The sequence below is a fragment of the Phaethon aethereus genome, assembly GCF_964289735.1.
Source record: "Phaethon aethereus genome assembly, chromosome: 6".
Taxonomy (NCBI): Eukaryota; Metazoa; Chordata; class Aves; order Phaethontiformes; family Phaethontidae; genus Phaethon; species Phaethon aethereus.
The window spans coordinates 26,228,138-26,242,907 of NC_138580.1; the positions used below are offsets into that span (position 1 = coordinate 26,228,138).

Consider the following 14,770-nt stretch of genomic DNA (forward strand, 5'->3'; position numbering starts at 1 on the left):
AAAAGTGAGGAAAAGATAAAACATTACATTACAGAGGAAGTCACTCTTAACACTGTCTGAATGTGCTCCCCATCCATCGCCAAAAAGGCATGATACTAACATGCAACATCCTTGCATACGACTGAGTTTGAAGCATCACTTGGTGGTCCAACTCCCGCTCTATTCTCTGCACTGACACGAAATTCATATTCATTTCCTTCCAGGAGACCAGTTACTTTGCATCTAAGATCTGAAACTGGTTTCTTTGTTGCTCTGACCCATCTTAAGCCTTTCTTTTCTCTTCGCTCCACATAGTAACCCGTGATTTCACTTCCACCATCATCTACCGGCCTTTTCCAGGTAACTGTGACAGTATTTTTAGTCACATTCGTTACTTCTGGTTTTCCAGGAGGGCCTGGGGGACCTGATAAGGAAGAAAAAATTACAGTTAAAACAAAAATCAAGTCTTCAGAGATTAATAAAAACACACTGGAACTTCTTAGCTTGTTCTACATACCAAATCTATCCACCATTTTAACTGGTTCTGATTGTACTGGTTCACCCTTGCCATACTGATTTACTGCTGAGACACGGAAAACATACTCATTTCCTTGAATGAGCTTGCTAACAACATGCCTACAGCTTTCAATATTTTCAGCAACCAATGTCCAGAGAAGTCGACTAGTTTCTCTCTTTTCAAGAACATATGATTTGACTGGTGATCCACCATCTTCTGCAGGAGGTGTCCATGTAAGAGTAGCTTTTTCTGCTGAAACATTGCTGATTTCAATAGGCCCCGGAGGTCCTGGAACATCCAAAACTTTCACATGTATGCTTTCCTGCTTAGTGCCAAAAGGATTGGTTGCAGTGATTGTGTATTCTCCAGAATCTTTTCTGGCTGCATATTTGACAGTTAGCGTAGAAGAAGTTGGTGTGGTTTCAATGTGCACAAGCTCTGAAGGTCTAAAATCTTTTCCAGCTTTTGACCATGCTGAAGTTGGAGGTGGTTTGCCACGGATACTAATAGCAGACACTGTAATGGTGTCTCCTGCTTTTACTGTTAGACCTTCCTTCAAAGTAGGATCAATAACAATACTTGGTGCCTCTGTGAAAACAAACAAACCCCCCCCAATTGTTACCACAAGAACATGGCGGGGGGGAGGGGGGGGAAGAGGATTTGATATTAATTATTCAAATAAAATTCTACATTTTTGATGCCACCTACATACCATACTCATCCTTGCATATTATGGTTCCTGTGGATTCAGATGGAGGACTGATAGCTCCAGCAGTGTTCTTTGCTCTAATTCTGAACTCGTATTTGGAGCCTTCAGTGAGGTCAGTTACAGTAAATGCACAGTCTGGAACATTCACATGATTAGCTTTTGTCCAAGTCTTTGAGGGTAAATCACGCTTTTCAACAATATAGCCAGTTAATTTATGTCCACCATCGTATTTTGGTTCTGTCCAAATGAGTGTTACTGAGTTCCGAGTTACATTGATAACTTCAGGTTTCCCAGGAGGATCTAGAAGAAAAAATAATCAATAGTGATCAAACAAAAGTTATTTCAAATTTCAGAATTTCCCTTTCTGTTCTCCTGGTGACTTACCAATAGGATCAAGTGCCACAACTGGTTCAGATGGCAGACTTGGTTTACCTACTCCAGCCATATTGATTGCCATTACTCTGAATTCATATTCCAGACCTTCAGTCAACCCTGTCACTCTGAATTCTTTCATTCTTATTGGCGTTTTGTTTGCTCTCTTCCACAGAAGACTATTTCTTTCTTTGACTTCAATGTGATAACCTAGAAGATAAATGGTGAGATTAAAATATGGCATTGTGAACCATCATACTGCCTGTATGGCATGTCACATAGGCATTGTGCAAGAGGACTTGAAAACCAGGATGTGGACATACATTGCAATGACGAGGTATTTGTAAATACAATTAGCAAAAAACCTAATTTGCAAAACATCTAACTAGCAAAAACAGCCTAACTAGCAAAAAAAGCTAATTAGCAAAAAAACCCAAACTCACCACCACATATAGGTGAGTTTGTTTTTCTTTCTTTAGATATTTTGGCTCTGGGCAAATATATTGTTTCTCAGCTAGTCTTTTCCTGACTTTTAAGTTAAATTTATAAAAAATTCATTATAAAGAATAGGAAGTAAAACAGCGAAATCAATCAATCTAAAGCATAAACTATTAAGAACTGAAATAATAGGGAAGATTTTAGAGATATACCTGTGATTGGTGAGCCTCCAGTTCTTCTGGGATCAGTCCAAGTCAGAGCTACAGATTCATGCCGAACAGCAACAATGTTGGGAGGTGGAGGAGCATCTGGCACATCTAAATAATTAAAAAAAAATGCAGTAACATAAAAAATAAACATCACCCCTAAAACATTTTTTTTCAATTTTGAAAATTATAATGGATACTTACCAAAAGGATGTTTTGCAATGACAGGGTCAGATTTAAGACCTTCACCTATTCCATATTTATTTTCAGCCCTGATCCTGAATGTATATTCATTTCCTTCATGAAGTCTTGTAACTCTAAATGTGGTTTTCTGGACTGCAGAGGCACAAGTCACCCACTTATTGTTTACATTATCTCTCTTCTCTAGGACATAGTTAGTGATTTCTGAACCACCATCATCTTTTGGAGGGCCCCACTTCAAGGTTATGGCATCGGCTGTGACTTCGTCAAATTTCACTGGACCTGTTGGTATGCCAGGTTTGCCAACAACTTTCACAGAAATAGTGCCTTCCTTGCTGCCAACAACATTTTTCAGAGTTATTGTGTATTTTCCAGCATCAGCTTTCTGGCAGTCATGTACTACAAGCGTGGTGTTAACTGCTGTGGATTCAAATGCAACTCTTCCACTCTCAGTAAGTGCCTGGTCTTCACCTTTCTTCCAAGTTACAGCTGGGACAGGCTTGCCTTTAATTGGGATTTTAAGACGGAAATTGCTACCTTCTTTAGCTATATAGCACAAATCAGGTAGATCTCTTAAATCAAGATCAGGTGCCACTGTAAAAATAAAAGAAACGATTATTCAACTATGCATAAACTCTGTGATAAAATTAAGATGCTGTTTTAAAGGCATCTGATTTGTATGTATGCATACTAATGGTAGTAAGCATAAAATAAATGTAATTTGGGTAAGTGAAGCATTGAATTAATGATCTTAAATTGCTTCTTACCAACATCATCTCTTGCCACAATCGTGAGCTCTGTTGGAGTTCCATATCCAGCATCATTTTGGGCTCTCACTCTGAAAGTGTATTCTTGTCCTTCTTTTAGGTCTCTCATTGAAAAATGGAGGTTCTTTGCCCGCATGACTTCTTGCCATTTATCTTCACCAGTCAGGACCTCTACAACATATGCAAAAATACGGCTTCCACCATCACTGACTGGTTTTTTCCATACTAAATTACATGATGATTTTGTTACAGCTGAAGCTTTTAGATCCACAACTGGCCCAGGTGTTTCTAGAGGGAAGAAAAGCATAGTCAGTGTCCATTCAAGCTGCAAATAAAAATGATTTGAATACCAAAATAAGCAAAATGGATTAATTTTTCATACCAGAAGCTTTAACAGCATCACGAGTTTCACAGGGGTCACCAATACCGTATTCATTTTCAGCAAAAACCCTGAAGAAGTAAGATTTGCCTTCTTCTAAGTTAGTTATCCTGCAGCTTGTCTTTGGACATTCTGTTGTTACTGTGGACCACGACTTTCTTTCTGCATCACGTTTTTCAACAACATAATTTGTGATTGGACTGCCACCATCTATTAGTGGAGGTTCCCATGTAATGAAGGCAGAATCCTTAGATGCTTCCTTTACAATCAGGTTAATTGGAGGGCCTGGGGTATCTAGATAAACACAACAACCCCATATTTGATTTAGTAAACAAAATACAAAAAATTATCAAATAAAAAGTTAACAAATATATTATAATGGGGAAAACTCTGACACTTACCAAGTACTTTTACAACAATGGTGTATGCTTTTTTCCCACAGCTGTTCTCCAGACTGAGGACATATTTTCCAGCATCATATTTGTTTACATTTTCACAACGCAGGAAGGTATCAAAATCAGTTGACTTGATGTCTAATCCTTGTCTATCTCTTAGGTTGGCACCCACTTTAGACCACGTAATCTTTGGAGGTGGACGTCCTCTTACTGGTACATAAAGTCTCATTGTGACTCCAGCACGCAACACAAGGACTTTCCTTAGTTCTGCATCAAGTTCTCCTTCAGGAGGAACTGTGTGTTTAACAAAAGACATACAATTAAAACATAGTCTTTAAGATTATCACTAAAGCTGCTGTGATGAAAAGTTCCTCTACTGGCATTTAACTAGATCAACCAACTTGTTCTCATGCCTGTGATGATATTAGTGAGTTAGGGTCCTGACTCCCATTTCAAGATCATTTGCAAACTTGGCATTTTTTTGCACTGATTTCACTTCCTTTTTTTCTGCATTTTCCACCATTTACATTACTTATCATATGAAGAGGTCTCCTAGTTACTCTAGAACTCAAAGGAGCTTCAAAGTCTCCTGGAATGTACTGCATATCATGAACCAAGTCAGTTCTGTGAAGCAATGCTTTTGTACATACAACAAAATGCATACTGAAGCCAGAATGGCTCTTAAGGAATGTCATACAATTAAATAGTGTACCACGCAGATGCTTAGAGTAGTAATCTTGGCTTTAAAATTATTTAGAGGACATGAAGAAGGGAAGTGATTGTGCCCCTGTACTCAGCACTGGTGAGGCCGCACCTCAAATACTGTGTTTAGTTTTGACCCCCTCACTACAAGAAGGACACTGAGGTGCTTGAGTGTGTCCAAAGAAGGGCAATGAAGCTGGTGAGGGTTCTGGAGAACAAGTTTTGTGAGGAGCAGCTGGGGGAACTGGGATTATTTAGTCTGGAGAAGAGGAGGCTGAGGGGAGGTTGTAGTGAGGTGGGTGTTGGTCTCTTCTCCCAAGTAACTAGTGATATCACGAGAGGAAATGGCCTGAAGTTGCCCCAAGGGAAGTTTAGATTGGGTATTAGGAAAAATTTCTTCACCAAGAGAGTGGTCAGGCATTGGAACAGGCTGCCCAGGGAAGTGGTGGAGTCACTATCACTGGAGGTTTAGTGGGCATGGTGGTGTTGGGTTGACAGTTGGACTTGATGATCTTAGAGTTCCTTTGCAACCTTAATGACTCTACGATTCTAAGACGACTGGAAGTTTTAAGAATATAAGAGAAATCTGAAAAGTTTACTTTTAGGATTAGAGAAAGAAAAAATTCTTGAAGACCCAAAATAGGAGGCAGAAGAGTGTCTAGCATACAAATGAAAAGAGCAGACACCAGTCAGATTCTGCTCAGTTCCTAACTGCCCTACTGTCTTCCAAATTAGCCCCTTGTAGCCTACATTTTTGAGAAATGACTCATTCCAAATTAATCTGCTTCTGTGATCTGTGACAAACCCTGTCTTTGGAACCCATCCCATGAATTAAAGCAAAAGCCAGCAAGGTAACTTGTTTTCAGTGAACATACTTAAAATGTCTTTGGCAGTGTGTTTATCAGCAACATCACTTGGATCACTGTATCCAATCTTATTGACAGCATAAACACGGAACTGGTACTCTGTATCTTCTATCAGCCCTGTTACCACAAATCGCGTAGCCTGTAAGTTCTTGGGTAGATTGCATCTGACCCAGTTGTCTGTGTCAGCTCTTTTTGCTTCCACTAGATAACCAATAATAGGGCTTCCTCCATCATATGCTGGTTTGCTCCATGACAGGCTTATCGAATTACGAGTGGTATCAACCACTTTCGGGAAAGCAGGTGGCCCAGGAGGATCTGAGAATTAAAATAACATAAAATTATCATACCAACTGCTGTGCAAAAGTATTTGGAAATAACCATGGAAAATATCTGAGACTTTTAGCTTACATTGAGGATCACGAGCATACACTGCTTTAGATGGTGCACTAGGCTTGCCAGGTCCAGCCTTATTCAACGCTATCACCCGGAACTCATATTCTGTTCCTTCTTGGAGTCCAGTAGCCTTAACAGTTCTTTCAATGACAGGCTTTCTGGTTACCTTTGTCCAGTTAAGAGCCTTAGTTTCACGCTTCTCAAGTATATAACCAGTTATTGGGGATCCACCATCACTAGCTGGTGGCTTCCAGCTAACAGTCATAAAGTCTTTCGTTACATTGCTAATTATCGGTGGATCACAGGGTCCGGGTACATCTGTGAAGATTTATTTGAAAGTTATATTCACATTCATAAGTGCACACAAAAAACCAGTGACTAAGGAAGCTATCCCACAAAGCACTTACCATATGGATTCTTAGCAACTGCTGGTTCAGTCAAGATAGGGTCTCCAACACCATATTTGTTTTCAGCACATATGCGGAACTGATACTCATGTCCTTCTATTAGTTTCTCCACTGTGCAGCTTGTAATGGGTACGTTGGCACTGACTTGGGCCCAGTTTGGTCTGCTCGTTTCACGCTTGTCTACAATGTAGTTAGTAATTTCTGAACCTCCATCTTCCAGAGGAGGCTCCCAAGAAAGCATTGCACGATCTGCATACATATGTTTGATTTTAACGGAGGCCGGTGGACCAGGCTTATCTAGAAGAATAAACATCACATTGTTATGGCTCTATCTCTTGCTATATCATTTAACTATAAATGTTTTTATTAACAGACAGTCTTTAGCTTACCAAGTACTTTAAGCTTAATGGTTGCTGACTTTGATCCGCTTGCATTTTCAGCAGTAATAGTATAGTCTCCTGTTTGCTTCCTGTTAACACTGAATAACTCAACGGTAGCAAGATTTCTCTTAGTGGTGATCTTAACACCTTCAGATGTCTTCAAAACTTCTCCTTCTTTCTTCCAGGTGATTGTTGGCATCGGCTTGCCATATACATTCGCCTCCAGACGCACATTAGTTCCAGCTTTTACTGTAAGTTGTGATTGCATGGACAGATCCAACTCTATTCTGGGGGGAACTGAAAGGAAAGAGCCCAAGAGTTAATCAATCCAATAAGAGATAAACATCTTGTTTTTCACATGAGTGACAGTTCAATATGCACAGATTCTTATCAGAGTTCTCAATGCTTTTACACTTCTTACCATTTTCTGGATGAATGGTCACTGGATCAGAAGGTTCTGAAGGTCGGCTGATGTTAACTGCTGTCTTGGCAATTGCTCTAAATTGATATTGAGCATTTTCTTCCAAATCAGTAGCAGTGTACTCTTCTAGGGGTATTTGATGTGGAGTTGTATTGCACCGAACCCACTTATCACCTGGTAATTTGCACGCTTCAACAAAGTAGCCAATAAGTTTGCTACCACCATCATGCTTTGGTCTTGTCCATATCAGTGATACAGTACTCTTAGTGACATCAATAACTTCAGGTTTTCCAGGCGGATCTAAGGAAAATAAGATCATGTTATAGTCTGCTTTGCCAAAAAAGCTAACATACTAAAAAATGGCTTTAATAATGCTGGATCCTATTTATAGCATACCCACACAGAGCACTCACGGTAAACATGAAAATATAAACATAAGGGCAAATTGAAGATCATAAAAAGAGTTGCAGATGTATTGAAAATGACCATAAAAACAGTAGTCTGTTGCAAATTATTAGTATGTTTGACTTACCAACTGGTGCTCTTGCTGTGACAAACTCAGTTGGTTTACTAGGTTTACTTGCTCCAGCTCTGTTCAATGCATAAATTCTGAAAGTATACTCAAGACCTTCAATGAGCCCCACACAAGGATATTCTGTGGAGCGCACAGCTGTGTCGTTAGCTTTCACCCATAGTAAACTGTTCCTTTCTTTGCGCTCAATGAGATAACCAGTGATTGGACTGCCTCCATCACTATCTGGTCTATCCCAGGCAACAAAAATGCAGTCTTTATTGACCTTGGTAATACGTGCATTCTTTGGTTCACTAGGAACATCTAGAAAGAAATACAAAGATTGATATCAATCACATGCTTTCTTATTAGGAGGACCGGGGGGGGAAAAAAAAAAAAAAGAGAAATGCTGCTATCAAAACATGACATACCAAATGGGAATCTTGCAATCATCTTGCCAGAAGTAAGCGGCTCAGAAATCCCAAAACGATTTTCAGCACGAACGCGGAATATATACTCTTCTCCAGGAATCAGTTTTCCAATTCTGCAGCTTGTCTTTGTGACAGAAGCTAAAGCCGTTACCCAGTCTCCTCGGCTTACATCACATTTCTCAACTATATAGTTTGTAATGTTACTGCCACCATCTTCGAGAGGTATATGCCATGCAAGAGTGCAAGCATCAGCATCTATTTCAGAAATATCAAATGGAGGCTGTGGTGGGCCTGGTTTATCTGCACAAAAAAGTATATTAAGAAAAAAGGGATGAAAGAAAATGGCAACCACTGGAATATACTAAACCTAGTTTTGTATAAAGCTGGGTTTAAAAATAATCAAATGGAACATACCCATGACGACCACTCTGATTTTCTGACTATCAGTACCAGAGCTATTTTCTGCAGTAAGAGTGTAAAAGTCAGAATCTTTTCTAGTCACATCCTTAATGATAAGAACAGAAGACTTTTCTGCTTTATGCACAGCAAGGCGACTGGATGTAATTACATCTTGATCTCCTTTCAACCATTTACAGACTGGCTGAGGTTTCCCATATACATGAGCTTCAATTCTCAGTTTCTTTCCAGCTTTAATGTGAACGTGATCAGGCATCAGGATCTTAGGTGGGACTGGAAAAAAAAAAAAAATCACGTACAGACATATAAATTTAACTTCTGTGACAAATTAATTTACTTATCCTTATGTTTTTGTGTGAAAGTTCTCAGCTTCTCTCTCAAGTGGAATCAACAGTAGGAATGACTTGATAATTTTTAATTTAGGTTCCACTTATGGACAACTAGAGATTCTGCAGTGGGCAATATCCATTCCATTCTTGCTTTTACTTTCTTGTACAGTTCATAAGAGAGTATCTTTGAGTTTGGATTGCCTTCTCACGTTTATGTAGAGACCTGTGTACTATTAATGCATGACTCATAATTACACTTTGTATCTCAAACTTGTCGTTGCTCATTTATTGCTTACTTTTTACAAGACAGACATGAAGGAGGAGAAAAGAAAGACTGAAGTTATCACTGAATTAAACCCATTTCCACAGTCAATCTTTTTATACCCTTGAATTATTCTTCAGGTAGAGCCCTTTCTACTTCTTTTGCACAAAATCCTTCTGATTTCTCCCAAAAGAAACCTGGCAGTATGTTTAGTGTACTTTTCTTCCTGCCATTGGCTAGTTTTCATTCTCTTTTGCTCCTGTACCTCTCTCTTCCTCTTTCCATTTCACAAATGAAGAAGGTTCTTCTCATCTGCCCCTTACCCCTACATCCTCCTGTGCCTCAGGGACCCTGCCATGTTATTAGGCCAACCTGTCCTCCCTGCCTGTAGCTTTACATTCTCAACCAACTCTACACTATAAAAAACTTGTTTTCTCTTATTTTAAAACAGCTCCCACTTTTGGCACCATTTATCTCTCAAACTACCACTCTGACTCTTTCTCTCTTTCATTGAAGGTATTTATTATTTCTCCTTAGTTTCTATCTTCTGGTTTCCACTGAAACCATACCTGCAATATTCTTTAATAATTCTGAATTAGTGGTCAACTCTCATCCTTTCTGACCTGTTGAAATATTCAATACAGTTAACCATAATCCTCCAGATGACTTCGTAAAGCATATGTCTTTCTGGGACTCACTCAAACTAGAATTCTTGCTCATTTCATTATCAAAGCAGACTAGTGCAGATTATTGCAACATAGGTGGTATTTAAATTATTACTTACTGAGTTGTTCTTTAATTTCAAATACTCCTTCAGTTTCCCTTGGCAAACTTACTCCTACAGCATTTCTAGCTGCCACTCTAAACTTGTACTTCTTTCCCTCTTTCAGACCAGCTACAACAATGGAGAGATCTTTAACAACCGAATATTCTGTCCAGCGATCTGCTGGTTGGTCATCTTCTTTGTAGCTAACAATGTAACCATCAACTTTAGACCCTCCATCACGCAGTGGTGGCAGCCAGCCTAAAGTAGCACTATTCTTTGTAATTTCAGTAACTTCAAGTTTTCTTGGTGGATCAGGTTCACCTTTCAGGGGAAAAAAAAAGAAACACATTAAACATTGAATTTTCAAGGTTTTCTGACTATCAAATACTTGTTGAATTATTGGATGTCATCCATGCTAACTCAACAAGGACAATATAGAAAAATTCTTAAGAACTGGAAAGGTATTATTATTCGTAGATTGTATTATTTGAATGAAACTGACACAGAAATATTTATGTTTATCACTGAGTAGTTAGTAGCATAATCCAATTTAGAAACACCAACTTTCAAAAAATGCAAAATCTTATTAAAATTAGAGAAAAAACAAAATGTGCGTAAAGGCATACTTACTTAGGGGATCTGTTGCTAGAACTGGTTTTGGTATGTCACTTGGAACACCTGACCCATATTCATTTACTGCTGTTACTCTAAAGAAATATTCATTTCCAGGTACAAGGTTAGCTATTTGGAAACTAGTTTTCTTTAGTTCTGCAGTGACTGTTCCCCAGGTCTTCCTGTCAGCCTCACGTTTCTGCAGGATGTAATGAGTCACTGGGCTACCACCATCATTCTCTGGAGGTGCCCATGAAAGATGGCATGACATCTTGGTGACATCTGAAACCTTGAAGTCCGACACAGGTCCAGGAGTATCTGTAAAGAAATTTCAATTTATGCTAGTCTTTTCTTCTTTAGTAAATTAAAATTAAAGGGGGCTAACAGCTTCCTATACAGGGGAGTTAGTGTTAGTTGATACAGCTGTGCTCAAAAACTGTAGCACCTGCGGTTATAAAAAATTCCTGCAATGAATATTCAATGCAGTTAAAAAATTGTCTAGAGGTATTTCTCTCATTACTTACCCAGGACTCTGACGTTCACAAATACAGCCTTTTCTCCAGCTGCATTAACAAGTGTCAATGAATATTTGCCTGAGTCATCACGTGTTGAATCAGGGATGACACAGAAGGCCATAGTGTCAACCAGATCAACTTGTCCTTTTCTGATAACATTATCAACACCCATTCTCCTCCAGGTGACTTTTGGTGCTGGGCGACCCCTAACAATGGCAAAAAGTCTAATAGGGCATCCTGCCCTGACTGTGACTAATTTTCTCATGCTTGCATCCAGCTCAATCTCAGGAGGTTCTGAAGGACAAAATTAAAGAAATAAAAGGCAAAGTTTAGCACATAAAAGAAAACAAGAACAAATAAAGGTTTTATGTAAATACTCATAAAGAGGATGGGAAAACTCACCAAGTATTTCTTTGGGAGACACAGCTTCTTTCAGTTCAGCTGGTCGGCCAAGGCCAACCTGGTTTTGGGCAGAAACTCTGAACTCATATAATTGGTTCTCATCCAGGCTGGTGGCTGTAAATTCTGTATGAATAACTTGGGCAGCAACGTTGCATCGTTTCCATCCTGCTTCAGGATCAGCACCCTCAACTTTTGGTCTAATTTCAACAACATATCCAATAATTGGAGCACCACCATCATACACTGGTTTTCCCCAGCCAAGGGTTATGGAACTCTTTGTACTATCAACCACTCTCAAGTTTGTGGGAGGACCAGGTGGCTCTGAAAGACAATAAAAATTACAGATAAGAACACAGTTGTGCAATTTAGCAATCTGTTATGTTAACATTAAAACAAAATACAGTAGAATACAGTGGTATGATACCTATTGGGTCTTTTGCTACCACAGGTCTTGATGGCAAGCTTGGTTCTCCAAGTCCGACTTCATTTTCAGCACTGACGCGGAACTGATATTCATGACCAGGGATGAGATTAGTCACCTTCTTGCGTCTCTCTGGAATTGCAGTCTTAGTAACAGGAACCCATCTTAGTGATCGTTTCTCTCTCTTCTCTAAAATGTATCCTGTAATTGATTTGCCACCATCATATTCTGGGGGATTCCAAACCACAGTCATCTCTTCTTTGCTAACTCTTGTGACATCTGGCGGGTCAGGGCGTCCAGGTCTATCATATTTTGTTTTTGCAATAATTGGGTGTGTTTCTGTTGGTGGACCAGTGCCCATTTTATTCTCTGCACGAACTCTGAATATATATTCATTACCCTCAATGAGGCGTGTCACATTTGCATAGTTTGTTAGGACAGAGGAAGAGTATGTAGACCAAACCATACGCTTGCTTTCACATTTTTCCAGGATGTAGTTCTGTATTTCACAACCACCATCATCTTCTGGAGGGTCCCAAGTAACAGTACATCTATCACTTGAAATGTCAGTGACTTTCAAGTTTCTTACAGGACCTGGTTTATCCAAGACAATAACAGTAGCATATGCTACGAAACTACCAGCTGTGTTAGTTGCAGTAATCACGTATTTCCCACCATCACTACGCCTTGATTTTGTGAGAACAAACTTAGATGTGTCAGAAGTTGTTTCAATACTGACTCTTGGAGATCTGGTTAGATCTGTGGCATCTTTGTCCTTTGTCCATACAACTTCAGGCTGTGGTTTTCCTCTGACTCCAGCTTCAATTCTAATTGTGTCACCTGCTTTCACAGTTAGCACCCCACTTAGCTTCAAATCTAGTACTGGTTTCTGCAGATCTTCCTTCACAACAACTTCAGCTGTTCTTACCCAGTCACTTTCACCTGCCTCATTTTTGGTTTGAACTCGGAATTGGTAAATCTTATTTTCAACACATTTATCTACCATGTAGTGTGTTTCCTTAATGCTGCCTTTGTGAACCCTTTCCCATTCATCTGAATCTTTCAGTTTTCTCTCAACATGATAACTTAAATTGGGACTTCCACCATCATAATCTGGCCTTCTCCACTTCAGATATACAAATGTCTTTCCTTTCTCTGCAATGTGAAGATTTTCCGGCTCTCCAGGCTTGTCAATAGGATTGATGGCAAGGATGGGAGTCTTGGTCTCAATGCAAGGACCTGGACCTATTTTGTTTTCTGCACAAACCCTGAAGAAGTACTCACGGTTCTCCATAAGATTTGCCTTCACTAATCGTTTAGTGATATCAGAGGAGACAATTGACCATCCCCTCTGGTTTGGTTGACGGTACTCTACTATGTAATTTGTAATTTCAGAGCCACCATTATCCACTGGACTCTCCCAAGCAATCATACAAGAATCTTTTGTGACATAGCTTATTTTCAGGTTCTGACATGGTCCAGGTCTGTCAAGTACATTAACAACAGCAAAAGCTTGAGCATGTCCACAACTGTTCTTAGCTGCTATTATATATTTGCCATGATCAGATCTTTTGGCTTCTTTCACTTGCAGTTCAACATTAGGTAGATCATGGACTATTTCAACTCGCTTTTCTTGGACTAATGCTTTGCCATCTTTAGACCATGTTATGTCAGGATCTGGCCTGCCTTTTACTTTACCAGTAATACGGATTGTTTGGCCTACTCGGACAGTAATTAAGTCTCGACAGGTCACATCTAGGCTTACTTCTGGAGGACTAAGAATATCCTTTGCAAGTACAGTTTCTGCCAGCTCTCTTGGTTCTCCCTCTCCCACAATGTTGACAGCTTTTATTCGGAATTTATATTCATTTCCTTCTATTAACCCAGGTACTCTGAAAGCACACTGTCTAATGAGTTCATCCTTATTAATCCTATTCCATTGTGTAGTTCCAGTTTTCTGACATTCCACAACATATCCCAGAATTGGGCTGCCACCATCTTTGAGGGGCTTTGTCCACACAAGATCAGCTGTTTCTTTGGTTTTGTCTTTTAATTTTGGATTTATAGGTGGTCCAGGAGGAGTAATAGGACGTGACGCTTTTATTGGATCAGAGCTTGGAGACGGTTTGCTTAAGCCCACCATGTTTTCTGCAAAAACTCTGAATTCATATGTGTTGCCTTCAAAAAGACCAGTGACTCTGTATTTCATATCAAGTATTGGTGTCTTATTGACACGCACCCATTTACCAGATGCTTCCCGACGTTCAAGTATATAACCAGTTATTGGAGTTCCACCATCAGATTTTGGTAGGGTCCAAGACACTGTTGCAGCATTTTCTGTAATATCATAAACAGTTGGTTTACCAGGTGGGGATGGTGGATCAAACATATATTTAGCAACTGTTGGTTCTGAATCAAGGGGTGCACCAATGCCTATCTTATTTTCTGCCCGAACACGGAAAATATATTCACAGCCTTTCTGCAGTCGTGGAATCTTAATTTTTGTGTGACTTGTTCCAGAGCTAACCACTCCCCAAGTTTCTTTCTTTGACTGACGCTTCTCAACAATATAATTTATTATAGGACTCCCACCATCATCTTTAGGAGGGCGCCAAGAAATAACCATATGTTCTGGTGTTACTTCAAGAATATTAATAGGACCAGTTGGGGGGCCAGGAACATCCAAAACTGTAAGATGTAGAGCAACAGTTTTGCTGCCAGCTGCATTCGATACTGTGAGTAGATATTCTCCTGTATCTTTTCTTATGCAGTCTTTGATGGTAAGTACAGTTGAATAATTGTCAGTCTCAATCTTGTGTCTACCATCCGTTTTAATTTCCGTGTCATCAGTAACCCATTTTGCAGTGGGAACTGGCACACCTCTCATAATGGCAGGAAGTCTCACTGTGGTGCCAGCTTTAACAACAAGACCTTCAATTAACTTCACATCTAATTCCACAGATGGAGGTACT

At 39.5% G+C, this 14,770-nt stretch overlaps 1 protein-coding gene across 1 annotated transcript in view; it reads right to left on the minus strand.

Moving 5' to 3' along the window:
• TTN (titin) overlaps positions 1-14,770 on the minus strand; it is a gene marked incomplete at both ends in the record, with an annotated part of 240,774 nt that overhangs the window by 44,317 nt on the left and 181,687 nt on the right. The window contains 22 exons of the mRNA XM_082001715.1: positions 101-403; positions 497-1,084; positions 1,209-1,505; positions 1,590-1,787; positions 2,228-2,332; positions 2,426-3,016; positions 3,190-3,477; positions 3,572-3,862; positions 3,970-4,257; positions 5,541-5,846; positions 5,940-6,242; positions 6,332-6,628; positions 6,721-7,008; positions 7,133-7,432; positions 7,665-7,967; positions 8,075-8,374; positions 8,489-8,764; positions 9,867-10,169; positions 10,479-10,778; positions 10,985-11,269; positions 11,378-11,698; positions 11,802-14,768. Coding sequence (XP_081857841.1) covers positions 101-403; positions 497-1,084; positions 1,209-1,505; positions 1,590-1,787; positions 2,228-2,332; positions 2,426-3,016; positions 3,190-3,477; positions 3,572-3,862; positions 3,970-4,257; positions 5,541-5,846; positions 5,940-6,242; positions 6,332-6,628; positions 6,721-7,008; positions 7,133-7,432; positions 7,665-7,967; positions 8,075-8,374; positions 8,489-8,764; positions 9,867-10,169; positions 10,479-10,778; positions 10,985-11,269; positions 11,378-11,698; positions 11,802-14,768 — 9,498 coding nt within the window. The remainder of the gene's footprint in view (positions 1-100; positions 404-496; positions 1,085-1,208; positions 1,506-1,589; positions 1,788-2,227; positions 2,333-2,425; positions 3,017-3,189; positions 3,478-3,571; positions 3,863-3,969; positions 4,258-5,540; positions 5,847-5,939; positions 6,243-6,331; positions 6,629-6,720; positions 7,009-7,132; positions 7,433-7,664; positions 7,968-8,074; positions 8,375-8,488; positions 8,765-9,866; positions 10,170-10,478; positions 10,779-10,984; positions 11,270-11,377; positions 11,699-11,801; positions 14,769-14,770) is intronic.